Genomic DNA, 18,076 nt, shown 5'->3' with positions numbered 1-18,076 from the left:
GCCCACGCCGAATTTAGGTTCCAGTAAGGGGGACTGACACCTGAGTGTTTGAGTAATTGTCTCATTACAGTTCTGGTCAGTGCCACAAAGGAGAAGTAGAAGATGCTGTGAGAACATCTGGGGATTCCAGGAAGGCTTCTTGGAGGAAGTGATTTTCACTGAGCAGAGGTTCAGTGTGGCCAACTAGATATTCTTCCAGCTGGAGTAACCTGGGTTCAGGGAGCAGCAAGTGAGAGGCCCTGAGGGAGGGATGAGCTGTTGCAACAGGGTCCTCCCCTAGAATGGAGTTGATCACGCTGACACAAGGTGGTAAGGCAGTGTTAACTATACTAATGCTCTAACTTTAAGAAGTCAAGTAAGTAGTATTTAAATGCCTAACACATAGTTATCTCCTCAACAAATGGTAGGTTATTTTAACAATAATTTTAAAAGACTTTTCAGTAAAACAGTTAATAGAAAGTGTTTTGGAAGTTTCAAAAGAGGAGCTTTCGTTTTCTGGAAGCTTTACTTTTATAGAAACCTCACTTCCTTATAAAGGGGAGATGTGGCCTCTGCGGTTTCGTTGCTAACTTTTGGATATTTGGGTCTTTGATCTCAAAGAAGACCGCTGTCTTATGTGGGTAAACGTACTAGCAGGTGTCCTGGGCTACCCGAGATCTGTAGGGTCAGCCGACACCTCTGGAGGTGATTCTCCACAGCAAAATAGTCAGAATCTTACAGGAGCTTTCCCCTCTTAGTCTGTATTTTCATAGGTCACAGAATGAGAATGTTTGTATAATAACATTGAATTCAACTTCCATGAAAAACTAGTTTCTTTTTTTGTCTTTTAAGATTGGCCAGTCTGAAGTTTACCTCATCAGTCCTGACACCAAAAAAATAGCATTGGAGAAAAATTTTAAGGAGATATCCTTTTGCTCTCAGGTAATGGAGCTGGGTTATTGGCTCATTTGCATTTGCATTTTTAATGAATTCTTCTATCTGTCATTCAGCAGAAGTGCTTAAAGGTCACAAGATGTGTGCCTTCTAGGTATACTTGATTTGTGATCTTGGCATTTCTCCTTTGATTTGCTATATTAAGGCAAAATATACATATAATTTTGAAATTGAGAAGTTCACTGTTAGCAACAATAATCTGGAGAAAATAGATGTACTTTTCTTTTTTCAGTTATTAGTGGTAATGTTCTGTAGTCACAAATTCCAGTTGTATATGTGTGGGTCTGCATACATGTCTTATGTAGATATTCATACATACAAGTATTTTTAAATTGATGCTCATTTCTACTTTATAAAAATTCTTAATTTCTTTTTGGGTACGAGTCATTATTCTTCCTTAAAATAGTGAATCTCTTTAGGGATGTTTTCCTCAGAATACAGTGCCTACTTGAGTTCTTTCTTGATAATCTCCCAAGGTGTGTTTCATAGATTTTGGAGAATCAGTTATAGTGAGCTATGTCAGTTGTACTCAGGGTCTTCCTAGCAAATAAGAGATCACTTAAAGTTATTGTTTGGCTGTATTTTAAAACCCTGAGTTCTTACTTCCTCGCTTCCATTTTCTCATAATTAATAAGATGTAATGAAAATCTCATTGCTGATTTATAACATGATCTACTTAAAAAATCCCTTTGAAATGTGAAATAAAGAATGTTTTCCCAAAATGTGAAAATAAAGAATGTTCCTTTTATAGTTGAATAGGGAACCATTAACAAAATTAATTTTTCTAAATCCTATTCCCCGGAGAACGAACGTCTAGCATGTGCTTACCTTGCTCAGGGAGAGCATGGATCGAGATGCCAGGGTATGTCAGCGATTGCCCGTTTATTGGAAAATGTTCAACCTGAAAGTGAGATGATCCACAGAATTTAATGTCGATTTGTTTTTTCTATCGAAATGTTAATGTTTAAGGTTTGCTTTTTCATGTAACAGTTTTATTATTTCCTGAAGCATGCAGCTTACACGTGTACATGATGACCTGAATTTCAAGTTATCGGCACTCGTATCTCTGCATGTTGGTGCTTTCTGGAGACACTCACATATTAATATTTATGGGCTATGTCTTATCTGCATCAGGGTGCCTCTTAGTTGATACTTCCAAAACAAGTTTACATATTTATTCAGAAGAGCTCTTAGGAAACTATGGTGTACAGCCTTGGCCTTCATATCGTACATGTAAAAGCTTCTCTGTTCTTTGTATGATTCTTGACTCATTCTTCAGACCAGTGTACTTCAGAACTTACCTGTCTGTTCTTGTAGGAGAGTACAAATATGTTTTAAATCTTTTTTTTTTGAACCTTTGTGTCTGAGTGTTTGTATGCGTGTGTGCATGTGTATGTAAAGTTGTGTTTCCTCAATAATCTTTTGTCTTCTTTTGATTTTCAAAATAATTTTTTATTCTTTAGTATCTTGACAAAGTTCTCATTTTTCTGTGTCCCCTTTTCTGTACTTCCTTTTAGCACTAAAATGAACATTAAAAACTCTGGTTTTCAATTCTTGTATTATGGGGGTAATCAGAATAATATTTTAGTAGAATGATGTTAATCTTCGTATTTGAGAGATATTTGTAGATATTTAAAGTACCTGAGAAAATTGTGTGGAATCACAAAAGACCCCAGATAGCCAAAGCAATCTTGAGAACAACAAAAGTGGAGGTATCACAATCCCAGATTTCAACATATGCTACAAAGCTGTAGTCATCAAAACAGTATGGTACTGGCACAAAAATAGACACATAGATCAGTGAAACAGAATAGAAAGCCCAGAAATAAAGCCACAATTATATGGTCAATTAATCTATGCAAAGGAGTCAGGAGTACACAGTGGGGAAAAGACCATCTCTTCAACAGTGGCACTGGAAAAACTGGACAGCTACATGCAAAAGAATAACACTGGACCACTTGCTTACACCGTACACAGATACAAACTCAAAATGGATTAAAGACCTAAATGTGTGAAACGTGAAACCATTAAACTCCTTGAAGAAAACACAGGCAGTAACCTCTTTGACATTGGCTATCGCAGAATTTTCCAGATACCTCCTCAAGCAAGAGAAACACAGCCAAAATAAACTATTGGGATTAAAACAAAATAAAAAGCTTTTGCACAGAGAAGGAAACCAACAACAAAATGAAAAAGCAGCTTACTGAATGAGAAAAGATATTTGCAAATGATATATCCCACGAGGGGTTAATATCCAAAATATGGAAAGAACTTACACAACTCAACACCAAAAGAGCCAAATAATCTAATTAAAAAATGGGCAGAGGACCTGAATAGACATTTTTCCAAAGAAGTCATACAGATGGCCAAGAGACATGGAAAGATGGCTCAACTTCACTTATCATCAGGGAAATACAAATCAAAATCACAGTGAGCTATCCCTGGCAAGGATGTGGAGATAACGGAACTCTTGGTACACTGCTGGTGGGAATGCAAACTGGAGCAGCCACCGTGGAGAACAGCATGGAGGTTCCTTAAAATATTAAAAATAGAACTACCATATGATCCAGTAATTCCACTACTGGTTATTTACCCAAAGAAAACAAAAACACTAATTCAAAAAGATATATGCATCCCTGTTTTTATTGCAGTGTTATTTACAATAGCTAAGTTACGGAAGTAATCCAAGTGTCCATAAATGCATGGCGGAGGAGGATGTGGTGTGTATAGATACTCAAAGGAATATTATTCAGCCATAATAAGGAGGGAGATCTTGCCATTTGTGACAACATGGGTGGACCTAGAGGACATCATGCTAAGTGAAATAAATTCAAGAAAGACAGATACCACATGATTTCATTTACATGTGGAATCTGAAAAGCAAATGAAAAAAAAAGCAGAAACAAACCCAAATAGAGGACAAACTGGCAGTTGCCAGAGGGGCGAGGGGTGGGAGTGTGCAGGCTTCCGGGCATGGAATGCGTAAGTCACAGGGTTGAAGGTCACAGCGCAGGGAATACAGTCTGCGGTATTGTAATNGCGTCGTGTGGTGGTAGGTGGGAGCTACACTCACCATGTTGTACACCTGAAACTCCTGTAACATTGGGTATCGACTGTACTTCAGAACAATCTGGGAAATGATTTTAGAGTGCTCTAGAAGACCGTGCGCATCGGTCCTCTTGCCTTCTGGCACTTGTGACTCTTTCAGACACCGCTCAACGCTCCTCCCTCTCTTGCCCGCCTTCCACAGGGTATCAGACACGTGGACCACTTCGGGTTCATCTGCCGGGAGTCTTCAGGGGGTGGAGGCTTTCACTTCGTCTGTTACGTGTTTCAGTGCGCCAGTGAAGCTCTGGTAAGTGCCACTGAGCAGCTCTCACCTGGAAGACGTGCTCACGTGCAGTGTCAACCGCACTGATTTTTCTTTCCTTCGCAAACCATAGAGCTTCTTCGACGTGTCGTTATTTGGCTTCAATTATCCGCCACAACTGTATAATAACTAGCTAGTCCACCTGCAAGACTTCTGTGGGGATGTGTCCTCCATTGTCCTGTTGTTGAGGAACCTGCTCCTGTCCGCCCTCCGGCCTTGCAGTAAAATATGTCATTGCGGACGTGTGATCCCGAGGAGGTGGCTTTCTCACGAGAGTAGAATTGTTTCTGTTTTGTACCTCCTCTCCTCTACGAGCTTTGAGCATACGTAGTGTTTCTCAGACTGGAATCCTCGCAGTTATTACGATGATCATTGTCTGTCAGTCCGTGATTAATGGTTCCCCCCAAAATCTTAAAAGTCTTTGCAGAGTCCTGAAGTCTCAGCCCCACTCGTCTGAAATGGGCATTTTCCTGGCTACCCGGTGTCTTCTCTCCGAGCAGGTCGATGAGATCATGATGACCCTGAAGCAGGCGTTCACCGTGGCAGCGGTCCAGCACACGGCTAAAGCCCCTGCCCAGCTGTGCGAGGGCTGCCCCCTGCAGGGCCTGCACAAGCTCTGTGAGCGGATAGAGGGTGAGTAGGGGCCCCCCTCCAGGCTTAACACCACGGGACTTAAAGGGCCCAGGACAACCTCAGGCGATCTGCGTTCCTTGCGGGGTTCTGCCTAACAGAGGCCCGTGTTAGTTACAGGGATCACAGGTGAACTTTCAGCACGCGGCTGGTGTCTTCTGTATGTTGCCGAGCTACTGTGCTAGGGGCTCAGGTTTGAAGATAAACTTCCATCGCCCCTCTAAGGGTCGTGGAGGAGAGAGATAGAAACTGCATATCTAGCCACCGTCCGGTCAGCCCTGTTGGCTGCTGTGAAGAGATCTGGTAAGGTGAGAGCTGCAGAATCTCCACCACGTTTTTCAGTTCCAAGGTCATCGGTAACCCCCGCCAGAACCGTGTTCACGGAGTGAAGGGGGCAGAAGACGAATTGCAGCTGAGTCAGAGGGAAAGTGTAAAAGGGACTGAGAGTTGACTCTAGTTTCTAGAAATGTGATGTAGGGAGAAACTGTGGTAAATGTTATCATTTGCAGCTAATATTTATCGAGGACTTAAGATGTGTCAGGCACTGTGCTAGGTGCTGTGGGAGGACAGAGGATTGTTGATTTGTACATTTTAGGGATAAGTACATCGAGGACTTGTGAAGACTAGTTTACATTTTAGGGATAAGTACATCGAGGACTTGTGAAGACTAGGGGTAAACTAGTGTGCGAGTCCAAGAGTCTGCCCGTGTGGGAAAGCCTTCCCTGTAACCTGCTTGCAAAGCCGCCCCCCAGGATTCTTCCTCAGGTGGGAAGAGAGATGTTCCATTTCTGGGCCTGCAGGGGGCGCAGGGGGCTCAGGGAACAGAACCAGTGTGAACCCGCCACTGTGATCCTTTGAGGGAAACCAGCTTGGAAGGAGTTCGTTCCCCTCTCTTTGGTTTTTCATTTTCTTCTGTTTATAGGAGGATTTCTAAAACTGTGTGTGTGATTCTGAGGGGAGTCATAGGATTTAAACAACCCATGTTTTTGTACCAAAACAAAACCCAAAAAAACCCCACCCAAACCAGATTTGATCATTTCCCATGTCCCTACGATACTTCTAATAAGCTCTACTTGGGTAATGAAAAACTCTATACTATTTAGATTTCATTTCCCTTTTTTCATAGTTGTGGTGAAAGTACGTATCCTATAAAATTGACCACTCTAACCTTTTTAAAGTGTACAGTTCATTGATGTGAAGTACATTCACGTTGTGTTGAGGCCATCACCGCCACCCGTCTCTGGAGCTTTTTGATCTTTGCAGACTGAAAGTCCTTAAACCATAACTCCCCAGTCCCCTCACCCCGGCCCCTGGTGGCCACCGTTCTGCTTCTGTCTCCGTGAGTGTGATGGGCTCCGGGTGCCTCCTCTAAGTGGAATCATGCAGTTTTTGTCCTTTTGTGACTGGCTTATTTAGCGTAACATCTCCTTGGTTCGTTCATGTTGTGGCACGAATTTTGCTCTGTTTAAGGCTGACTGGTATCCCCTTGTGTGTCTGTTCCACATTTCCTAGTCATCCGTCCATAGACGTTTGAATCGTTTCCGCCTTTTGGCTGCTTCAAATGATGTTGCTGTAAAGTTGGTGTCCAGTATCTCTTCATGCTCCTGCTTTCGGCTCTTTGGGGAATACACCTAGAAGTGCGATTGCTGGATCATATGGTGATTATGTGTCAGATGTTTTGAGGGACTGCCATCGTGTTTTCCACAGTGGCTACACCATTTTACGTTCCCATTGGTAGTGCACGAGGGTTCCTATTACTCCACATCCTGGCCAACACATGTTACTTTCTCTCTTCTTCTTCATTTTTATTTTATTTTTTTTTAATGATAACCATCCTAATGGGTGTGAGTGGTATCTGATTTCCCTTTCTAAATGAGCTAAATTGACAGTTACCACCTTAAGTTTCAAAGGTTCATTTGCTGGCATTATAGTGCTCTTTAAAATGAATCAAAATAATTAATATTTTCAGCTGTGCTTCCTTAGTTGTTACTATTTGCTGACATTATACAAAATATAGCTGGAAAGGAGAAAAGTTGAGCTTTACCTAGAGATCTCATCTGAAAGGATCACTAACTCCTCCCTTAGTGGTTGTCAAGATAAGGGAAAAGATGACAGAAATGTCCCTTAAGAGCTTATTAAGAAGCCAACAACAAAGTTGGCCTTGAAGATAAAGCAGACCGTGATCTGCAGGGACTGGAAGGATTCCAGAGTTCTACTTGATAAATCTTTCTGTGGTCTGGCTTAGCTTTTAGAAAGTGAGAGCTGAAAAGTTCAGTCGGGGTAGGGATTTTGCTGCTGTATTTTGGAATTATTATTTAATTCATCTTTTTACCTGATAAGACCCAAGCAAAACAGAAAGCTCTGCTAATGTAGAAACATTCTTGATAGCACAATTAGAAGGCTGGTGTTTTGCCTGCCTGATGGGAAGCATTTCTTAAGTATAGAGAGCACAGTGTTACAGGCATCCTTAGTAGGGGAAACGTGTCCTTTGTTGGGGAGATGCTAGTTTTATGAACACTTTGAGGCCCTTGCTCTTTGCTGTCATGCATTCCTAATAAGTAGAATGAAGCGGTTTATGACAGCTCATTGTATGTTCCCATAAGCGTAGTTCTAAGAGGAAGTCAGGCTCTGGCCAGGAACTCCATACACTGGGGGGAGGACCAATGACATGACCACAGAAAGAAAGACTTAAAGACTGTTTTCTTAATCAACTGATATAGTTGGGATATGCCCCAGGATTTATAAAAGAATACATACGCTCTCCCCACCGATCATGTGGGACATGCCACTCCCCACATGTAAGACGTGCAGCTTTGCTCGGGTCTGAATTTGAACTCTGAGCAACCCCTAGCAGTGCTTTATTTCTCATTTTGCTTATTTTAACGTTGAGCAGAGCATTTTGGGAATTACTAGAATGAATTATATGTTCACTAAAAAGGAAAAAACGTTGAACTGAGTTTTCCTTTTGCTGTCTAAGTAAATTTGCCTCTGGCAGAGCAAAGCCGTTCCTCAGAGCTCCCTTGATAAGAGCCTTTTCTGTACCAACAGTGTGGAGGTGGCCTCACTAACAACCGGCCTGGAGGGATTATAGTTTTGGAATGCCCTTGACTCTGGTTACCTTTTTCTCTGTTGTTCCTTGCGTCCCTTTTCCGTCCTGTAAAGCCTTCTGGCATCATATGGGGGGGCGGGTGGTGCCACCTTATTGCCGCAGAAACCAGCCAGCGGTGGCTGACGGTGTCGAGAAGCCACGTGGAAGGTTCGCTGTAAACGTGGAGTGCAGGGCCAGGCACAGGGGCCTGGGTGTGGGAAACCTCACCTCCTGTTTGAGGTGGGGCAGGAGAGACCTCCTGAGCTGAGGCCTCCTGAGGGCAAGGATAGAACTTGTCCAAGAATCTCTTCATAGCCGCTGGATATGCAGAAATGCAGAATCATCTGTACTGTGGCCTGATTGTTAAAAGTTTGTGATTAATCTCTTGTGTGATTAGTCTGTTAGTCTGTTGTATATTCGGTCGAACTTTTCTTAGAGCTCGGGGGTTTTCTCCACATGTGAGTGTCTCGTCAAACAATATACGTATGTCCAAAATAGGATGCTTGTGACATTGTGTCAGAGACCTGCGGAGAGGCTTTTTGGTTAATGGTGACTGTTCATTTTACTCATAAATTTAAACACTATTTTGAGTCAACATTTAAGTAGTTCGTGCAGTGAAAACCATCCTTCTCTGTTTCCCTGGCTTGTATGACCTGCCAGCTTGCTGGAAGAGTACCTGAATTGCGTTCAGACAAAACCCATCTGTCTTCTCTGCACTTTTACCCACCTCTGCATTCACTTTAGTTCTGAAGCCCCCTGTGGGTCCGGCGACTTGACTCTCTGGGCAGAGGGAGGCAGTGGAGAGTTCAAGAGCTGTCTGTGGAGGGAAGCGGACCTGGTTCAGAGTCTAACTCTGTCCCTTACTTAGCTGATGACCTGGGACAAAATACTGGACTCAGCCTGTGCCTCAGTTTCTTCATTTATACATTGGAATTACTAAAAATGGTGCCCACCTCAGGGCTTGTTCTGAGGATTGAGATGATGCACGTAGCATTGAGTGTAGTGGCATAGCAATCACTGAGCAAGTATTGGCTTTTATTTTTATAGGATTTTCTTGGCAAAAACGAAGGGGGGGTGCTGCCGGGAGGAAGGACATCCCAGAAGCTGAGACAGCTCCTGCAGTTTGAGCAGGGCTAAGAGCTTCCAGCAGAGCGGGGAGCAGGGTGGAGTCCAGCCGCAGTGGGGAGGCGGAGGGCAGGCAGTGGCTCTGGGGCAGGCTTGGCTGCGGGTCGGCCTCCTGACTTTTGACAAGTCACCCGGCTTCTTTAGACCTCAGCAAACACCTCTGTAAAAACAGAGGCTTGATTTCTAGGTCCTGGTTCCAGACTTCAGAGGTGTCCCCTCGGGAGGAGGGAAGGGAGCCGCAGCAGGTGGGTGAGGCGAGGGCTGCGCTTGGAATGAAAGTACTCGGCGGCAGATTTCCCACGGTAGTTCGGTCAGCAGAGCCTTTCATTCTAATCTTCTCAGCATGGGTAACATTTATCTTTGGCACCAAGAAAAGGCAAAACAGGATCTAAGCCATATTTGTGTGGAGACACAACTTTCCGAAGTATCAGCTTCTCATTGGCACTAAGATTGTGACTTTATAACTTTTCCTCACAACCCTCTGGAATGGTAATTAGATGGGCTTAAGACTGTTAATAAGCAAGTGGTGATAAGCAAAGGTTGTTAGCCACACGAATCAGTTTGATGTGAAGGAACCCACCGTGGAAGAGAAACATGTTTCAAATGGAGCAATAGTTGTTTTTCCCTGAGTTGTCAAGTTTATATATAAATACTCATGAGAATCTGTTTTCTGAGGACAGTGTTCTGATTGTGTGAGGTGTTCTAACATGGAGTGGTGGAGAAAAGAAAAATTCGGAACTGCACTGACCTGAGGTGGGGTCCAGCATGGTGGACTTTGGAGATCATGTCAGCTTTCTGGGTCTCAGTTTCCTTAGCTGTAAAATGGGGATAATTGGATCGTCTTCATTGATTGTTCTCAGTATTAAATGAGGCAGGCCTAATGTTTAAGACCGTGCCTGGCACATGAGGGCTCAACCAAAAAATGTTAGCTGTCGTCATTGCCATCATGAACGTTACTACTGGTAGGATGTCCGTCAAACTTCAGAAGCCTGGAGTAGGTGGGTAAGGACGTAAAAAGCGTGAGTCTGGAAGTTTTACTCTGCCTTGTAACTTCTCCATTGAGTGTTTTCATGTCTCTCTCTTTTTTTCTTAATAGGAATGAATTCTTCCAAAACCAAACTAGAACTCCAGAAACACCTGACGACATTAACTAATCAGGAGCAAGCAACTATTTTTGAGGAGGTTCAGGTAAGGTACTAGTTTCTAATCGCTAGACCGAAAGCAGAGGTAAGCAGCTCACCTGTGAGATGGTGTGTATGAAAGATAGCCAGGCAGAGCTGTCACAGCTCGGAGGCAGCGGCCCCGAGTTCCTCTTGGCTTCAGATCCCCAGCCCCGGGCAGGGGCCAGGTCAGACAGCAGATTCCCACTAGGTCTTGGTTTTCACGGTGAATGTGACTAACCCAGGGAAGTCCTGCCTTAAAAACTGTTTTAGAATGAGGGAAAGGAAATTGCAGAGTGGAAATCGCCCTCAGCGCAGGAGACGGAAGACGTGGACTTCGGTCCCCGGGCATTCCTCTGCTCCACAGGAAGCTTCTGCCAGCCCCTTCTGCACGGGGTTCCAGCCCCAAGGTGTGGGAGTGGGCAGAGACAGCATGTCGTACGTGAACTTGGTCATTAATTCTTCCTGCCTTCTCCCTCTGTGTTGGACATGAATGGAGATGATGTTATCTACTTAGAACCGTCTATCAAACCTAAATATAAAAACAAAATACAAAGCCAAAGCCAGGCTCATCGGTTTTCTGGAAACTCACTCTTGTCCTTGCATGTAGATGCCGCGTAGCTCGGGGAAACCACGCTGCGTGTGCTGGCATGCCTGTGCTGGGTTCATTACGAATCTTTAATGAGCTCATCCCAGATTTCATGTCCGCTTTAGCCGAGGGGCATTTTCTATGGTTTCCTGGCACTTTTGAAGGGAGGAAAGCACATCAGAACAAAGAATAAATATCTTTTTTTGTGGGGAGGGGAGTGGCAGGGGTCCTGCGGAGGAATCATTAACCAGATCAAGAAGGCCGGCAGCTCTGGATGGCGAGTTCCCTCTGCCTGCTCACCGGGTGCGGGACTGGACACACAGGGCCTGTAAGCTGTTTTCTAGCAGGATGGATGCATGTGCAGAGAAGGAAGGCATGGGAAGGTTTTTCAATTTCATAAGTAGCCTAGAATGCAATTTCCACAATTTCCATTTGCCTTTAAGTGTTCTTGTTTTCTTCTGAATTGACTTGAGATAGGCTACTTTGTTTTTTCTTAAAGGATCTTTCGAGTTCCGAGTACACAGTACTCAGAATAACTTAGTGTGATTTGGACTTAGAATTCGTAAATGGACGGACGGTTTGCTTCTGACTGTTAATGGATTTACAGTGGAGGCCGGGGGCCTTTTCCCGTGATGCCGTAATGTCGGCTTGTGGTCGAATGTTATCAAGCCACTCTGGGGAACATCTTTGCAGCAAGCTTAGGAGATGCACATTCCTCCTCTAATGTGCGTTTTATTTTTTATTTAGACAGCACTGTGTAGCCATCCCAAAACAGTGCGATGACTCAGCATAGTTAATAAAGTGTTCTTCAGCAGTGAGAAATTCCTAATGGAAGTGATTCTGAGGTTCTCTTTGACTCACGTAAGTTTTTAGACATCCAGTACATTATGGAAAAGAGACTTTAGAGAAAAGTGATGACACAGGTTTTTTGTTTTTGTTTTTTTAAAATGCATGTAGTTAATATCTTGGGGCCCCTGTGCCTTGTTCTAGAAGGCTCTGCAACTCGATTTGCTTAAAGACCAAAGGGAGGGGACACTGGTTGTGAAAAGCCAGCTCTTACTTTGTCCTTCATCATCATAAGTGCAGCTCGCTCTTCCTTAAATGATAAAATTTGACATGGATCTCTTCTTCTACTTCTTCTTCTTCTTCTTCTTCTTTTTTTTTTTTTTAAAGATTTTATTTATTTATTTGACAGAGATAGAGACAGCCAGCGAGAGAGGGAACACAAGCAGGGGGAGTGGGAGAGGAAGAAGCAGGCCCACAGCGGAGGAGCCTGATGTGGGGCTCGATCCCACAACGCTGGGATCACGCCCTAAGCCGAAGGCAGACGCTTAACCGCTGTGCCACCCAGGCGCCCCCTGGATCTCTTCTTCTGATGGCTTGAGGGTTTCATTGAATTATTTTCAATGACCATTCTTGGTTCTTATAAAACATTTTATATACCAAGTTTCTTTCTCGGTAGCAGCACCTGCTAATGTGTTTGAAAATCATACCTTTCAAAAAGATCATAAAGAACAAGGTGGCTTTGCAGTGTCAGGAGCCCTTATGTAAACAGAAAGGTTAATACGTTCCTTTGTACGGTTTTCCTGGAGGATAATTTATTTCTGAAGAACTCTCCAAGGGCAGATCTTCATAAGACAAATAGTAATTGGATTGAAATTAATAGTACGTGATTACTTAGTTAAAGCATTCATAATCAGTGTTTTTGTTAATAAATGCTTAATGCAGACAAAAAAGGGCAGACCACACAGGGCATGAAGAACAGGTATCTGTAATGGCCATGTCTGTGTTGCAGGAGGTTGTCACTGCCGCGTGTGTGCTGACTTTGAGCGCGCTGAGAGAACTTGGTGCCCGATGAGCCTGGGGGCCTCTTAACCCTTTTGTCAGGGGACTCGTGACACTTCAGAGCCACTGTTTAATTGATGCCCGTATGAAATGCATTATCTTCAAGCGTGTCTCCCTGTGCAGGTGTGCAGGCGGCCCACGGGGTCTTTTCGAGAGCCACTCTGCTGCTGGCTGAGTCGGCCAGGTCCGGTGGCCGGTCCCCTGCAGTGCTTTCTGGCCCACGTAGGGCTAGGGAAAAAAGTGCCTCAAAGTCCAACTCTGTTCTTCTGAATGAGTGTATTTCAGGGAATGGCTGAATTAATACTGAGTGTGTAAATCAAGTCGATTCATACTCAGTAGGGGTCAATAATGGATTAAAGAACATGATTTTTCACAAGTTTTAAAGGTTAATAGAGGAGCTTCCCCTCCAACCCCCACTTGGTGAAGAATAGCAACTTAGTTGGATTTTCCATGGCTTTAAAATTAATTCCTATAAGATTTGATTATAACTTTGTAAAAAGATGTCAGAAAGTAGTGTCCCAGTGAGCATTGCCGTTTTAAGTAGTATCCTTCAGTATTCGTCAAGTCAGCGTGGGAAATTCAGTTTTCAGTCACTCTTACATCCAATTCATAGACCTCCTAGAAATAAGGTCAAGGCACGTGACAGAATTGACTTTGTTACTTTTAACAGGCAATCAATTGTTTTGTATTTGTTTACATGGAATATAACAGGAGAAAAGCACACAAATCAGTAGTGTGTGTATTTCAGTGAATTTTTGTAAGATGAATACTCCTGTGCGGACAACCAGCTCGAAGACTAAGAACTAGAGCATTTCCAGCTTTTCAGACTCCCCCCCCCCGCCCCCCACCTCAGCATTACCCCCAGGAACCCACATTCTGACACTGCAGATTGATTTTTTTACAAGCAAGTTAATTTTTAACTGCAAGGTGATGCTATCCAACTGGATTCCCCATCATTTTCCCTAGACTTGTCTCTCTGACTAATGAAAGTTTTCGAAATTAAATCACCTGTAGAAAGGAATGGTTTGCGACTGTGGAGGCTGGTGGGACACCTTGCTAATCATTTGAACTCAGTAGAAGAGTAGCCTCTAGTCATGTTTCAGATATCTTAAGGAAGGAAGGATTTATTTTTTGACCTTGTAGGACACAGTGGACATGGATTTCTAACCTTAGTGACTTTCCTTTGTGATGTTTATTGACCTCCGTGCTGTAGCCCCTGGTCCTTGGCTTCAGTTTCCAGTGACTGTGATGGTACCTGGGGCGCATTTGTCTCATTTTCCGCCCATCTGAACAACTTCTTTCTTGTATATTTTGAGGAAAAGAAAATGTCTCCTCTTATTACTGCATTTTTAGCCTTTTTTAAGACTTTGAAATAAGCAATTGCATACTTTCTCCAAAAATACACATTTTCTTGTGAGAGCAGCCCTAAATATTTAATTAAAGAGATGGAAGGAAGGAATGGTTCCAACTCTTGGGTGTCTGTTCAGAGGCCTCCCCTAATTTCTGTCTGTTCCTCTTTCCTCGACTTTAAAAAAAAAAAGAAGAAGAAGACTTTATTTTTTTACAGCAGTTTCATTTTTATAGAAAAAGTGGGTAGAAAATACAGAGGCCCCATGTAACCTCTCACATCCCACCTTACCCTCAGGCCAGTTTTCCCTATTAACATCTTGTCTTAGTGTGGTACATGTGTTACTATTGGTTAGCCCATATTGACACATTATTAATGACTGATGTCCGTAGCTGACATTAGGGTTAACTTTTCATGTTGTACATTCTCTGGGTTCTAACAAATGTATAATGGCATTATATATATGCCATAATGGCATAATCCACCATTACAGGATTATACAGAATTGTTTTTCACTATCCTAAAAATCCTCTCTGCTCTGTCAGTTCATTCCTCCCCCCTTTCCCAAGCCCCAGGCCCCCGCTTATCTTTTACTGTCTCCCTAGTTTTGCTTTTTCCAGAATGTCATACAGTTATAATTATATAGTGTGCAGTGGATTGGCTTTGCTTAACAACATGCATTTAAAGTTCTGTGTGTCTTTTCATGGCTGCATAGTTCTATTTATTTTAGTGCTGAGTAATATTCCATTTTTTAAAAGATTTTATTTATTCATTTGAGAGACAGAGCAGGGGGAGGAGCAAAGGGAGAGGGAGAAGCAGACTCCCTCCCTGCTGAGCAGGGAGCCTGACATGGGGCTCCATCCTGGGACCCCGGGATCATGACCTGAGCCCAAGGCAGATAGATGCTTAATGGACTGAGCCACCCAGGTGCCCCTAATATTCCATTTTATGGATGTGTCACAATTTGTTTATTCACTGTTGAAGGACATCTGGGTTGCTCATAAGTTTTGGCAGTTGTAAATAAAGCTGCTAGAAACATTTGTATGTTGGTTTTAGTATGGACGTAAATTTTCAACTCCTTTGGGTAAATACGAAGCAGTGTGATTTGCTGGATCACGTGGTAAGAGCATGGCTGGTTTTATAAGCAGCTGTCAAACTGGCTCCCACAGTGGCTGGGTCATTGTGCAGTCCCACCAGCAATGAATTAGAGTTCCTCTTGCCTCCTGGGCATCTAGACTCACAGTGTATCTATCCATCACCTCCTTGGGATACTCAGTATAAAGTTGGGGTTGTGGTACGTGACTATCCCTTTCCTTTCTTGAAGATCTGTTGGGAACTTTCTTTGGAAAAATGTACTTGTTACATAAAACATGTAAAACTTCATAACATCAAGGTTTGCAGCTTGGAATCGAGATTGAGAGCATCTGTTCTAAGATATTCAATCCTTAAATCTGAAATATAAAGAACAGGAAGTCCTCAGTGAAAACAACCTCTTCTAATCATTTTGTATCTTTTCCTTGAGTTATAGGAACAACTTATCGTTTTAAATGATCTTTTTTAAAGAGCAGAAATATCAGAAGTTCTGGGTTAGTGTACCTTTGCTTCTAAAACCTGGGTTTTAGAAGGATAAAATCATTGTTTCTAGGTTAGCTCAGAGAGGAGTTGCCAAGAGTGGCATTGATCCAGACTAGATGCGTGTATAGTTGATAGAGAGGAGTTGCCAAGAGTGGCATTGATCCAGACTAGATGCTTATATAGTTGATTATGGAGAGGAGTTGCCAAGAGTGGCATTGATCCAGACTAGATGCTTATATAGTTGATTATGTCATTTATTTACACCCTGACTTTGTTTTGAAGGGCAGGCTGGAAGTTTGGAATTGGGGGGAAGAGCAGGAAAATGGATAATCATCATTATGAAAAACACGTATTTTCAGGGCGCCTGGGTGGCTCAGTTGGTTAAGTGTCTGCCTTTGGCTCAGGTTATGATCCCAGGCTCAGGTCATGATCCCAGGGTCCTGGGATCGGTCTGCACAGGGTCCCTTGCTCAGCGGGGAGCCTGCTTCTCCCTCTCTGTCTGCTCCTCCCCCTGCGTTCACTCTCTCTCTTCCTCACTGTCTCAAATAAAATCTTCAAAAAACCCCCCATAGTTTCAAGGTTTATAGACTAGAAGCTTTGTAGGTCTTCAGAATAACTTTTTTCCTTCATTTTCAGAGAAAATAATACATTAAATTACATGGTCTTCTAAAAATGAGTGATGTTTCAGATCCAAAGAATTTGGGACCTTGGAATTTATTTTGTGCATAATCTTTCCTTGAACAGATGAGGAAGCTAAGATTACATGATTTGCCTTTGGTCACACTTATAGGCAGCACCCAGAACCTACATATCCTGATTTCTAGTCCAGTGTGCTTTGCCACTATCTCTCTGAAAAATCAAAGAGGTAGGGAGAATTTCCTTAAAAAAGAAAGGAAAAAAAAAAAAGTGAGTCAGTGCCATGAAATATTGCATGCGAGTTTATGCCTTGCGGGGCTTGCAGAAAGTGCTTCATGCTGAACAGCGCATTGGATGTGTGGCACCGTGACCCTGGATCCGGTTGCTATTTTCCTTTCCGGTTCCCTAGCCATAAAGGTTTATAAACATGTAGCCATTATGGCTCTTGACCTCTGGATGTTTACACAGATTTTATTCTTTTCTTGTTTTCAAGACAACTTATTTATTAAATATTTTGTCTGTGCCTCTATCTGATGTGAAATATTTATTTTAGGTATAAGGACATCAGAGGTCAAAAACCTAAATCTGGCTCCCTGGCTCCATTGTCCCTTTTAAAGAATGGTCTCCATGTCTAGCTAGGATCATTGGTGCCCCCTAGTGAGATGATTGGGTAAAAGCACCCATTATAATGGGTGGATGGAAGCTGTTACAGCATCTTCAAAGGCATGGTTTAGCAGTTTTGGTGACAATTAAAAATAAACGTAATATATATATATATTTTTTTAAAGAAATCGAGACCAAGAAGTGAACAGCGAGAGAATGAATTGATTATTTCTTTCCTGAGATGTTTATATGAAGAGAAACAAAAAGGTCACATCCATATTGGGGACTTAAAGCAGGTATGGCATGTTTTTCCTCTTCTTTTAATTTTACCAGGATGTTGTGTAAAACAGAATCTTGAGGATTTTCTCAAGTTCTGAAACTCTTTTTATCCCTGTTTTACTTTTACTTGTTGCACATGTGGGGAAACTTGGAAATATTTAGACTGTGCTTGGAGGTGGTGAGAGAAGTTGCTGTCTGCATTGTGGTGGGGGTGGAGCAGGGGGCGGGGCTAGAGCTTCAAGAATGAAGTTTAAGAGTAGATCCTGCCACAACAAGCTACTTGACCTGCAGGGAGCCCATCTCTGTCACCTCCCCTCTCCCCCCGGGAAAACGGGAATAACCTTGCATCACTGCCTTCAGAATTCTAGAAGGTGCCTGGAGGTTCTTTGGAATATCAGTACTATGTGAATGTAGGAGAGCTACCTTACAGATCAGGTGCAGTGCTAGAGAGCCTGGCGTAGGTGCTGTCCATATACCCAACTGGCATTAGTTCCGTTTTGTGTGGTAGAGGTCCGGAATCAGCTTGCCTTCCTCTTCTGGGCACAAGCATTGTTCAGCTTTTCTGTCTCGGGGTGCTGTGTCCAAAGCTGGGGCTACCTGCAGGTCTTTTCTCTGAAGAGCTCTGAGTCTGGGATTCTGTGCACGTGGTGTCATGGATCATGTTCTTATGTCCTTTAGACTCTGCATAAGTCAATTCATGACAAACAGTAGAGCTTCGAGTGTGCATTTTGTATTTAAGTTCCTAGTGAGCCAGAAAATCTAGAGAAATATCACTGAAAGATGTTAAAAAAATCCTTAATTTTCCAAAAGTATATAGTCTTTTTTTTAAGATTTTATTTATTTTTTATTATTTGAGACAGAGCATGAGTCGGGGGGAGGGCAGAGGGAGAAACAG

The 18,076-nt window shown here is 42.9% G+C and overlaps 1 protein-coding gene across 10 annotated transcripts in view; it reads left to right on the top strand.

Annotated features, from left to right (window-relative positions):
- Window positions 1-18,076, top strand: part of TBC1D1 (TBC1 domain family member 1) — a 214,196-nt gene that overhangs the window by 98,486 nt on the left and 97,634 nt on the right. For 9 of the 10 annotated variants that reach the window (XR_005833380.1, XM_040624866.1, XM_008701383.2 and 6 more), the window contains exons 3-7: window positions 832-921; window positions 4,184-4,288; window positions 4,804-4,936; window positions 10,243-10,334; window positions 17,088-17,198. Coding sequence is in view for 9 of the 10 variants with exons in the window: in XM_040624866.1 (XP_040480800.1) it covers window positions 832-921; window positions 4,184-4,288; window positions 4,804-4,936; window positions 10,243-10,334; window positions 17,088-17,198 (531 nt within the window). In the remaining variant the exon portion in view is untranslated. The remainder of the gene's footprint in view (window positions 1-831; window positions 922-4,183; window positions 4,289-4,803; window positions 4,937-10,242; window positions 10,335-17,087; window positions 17,199-18,076) is intronic. The other variant, XM_040624867.1, reaches the window with a different exon arrangement.

The sequence above is a fragment of the Ursus maritimus genome, unplaced genomic scaffold (genome assembly GCF_017311325.1).
Source record: "Ursus maritimus isolate PB19 unplaced genomic scaffold, ASM1731132v1 scaffold_8, whole genome shotgun sequence".
Classification (NCBI taxonomy): domain Eukaryota; kingdom Metazoa; phylum Chordata; class Mammalia; order Carnivora; family Ursidae; genus Ursus; species Ursus maritimus.
The sequence above is the reverse complement of the archived record's forward strand: the minus strand, read 5'-3'. Positions and strand labels throughout refer to the sequence as shown.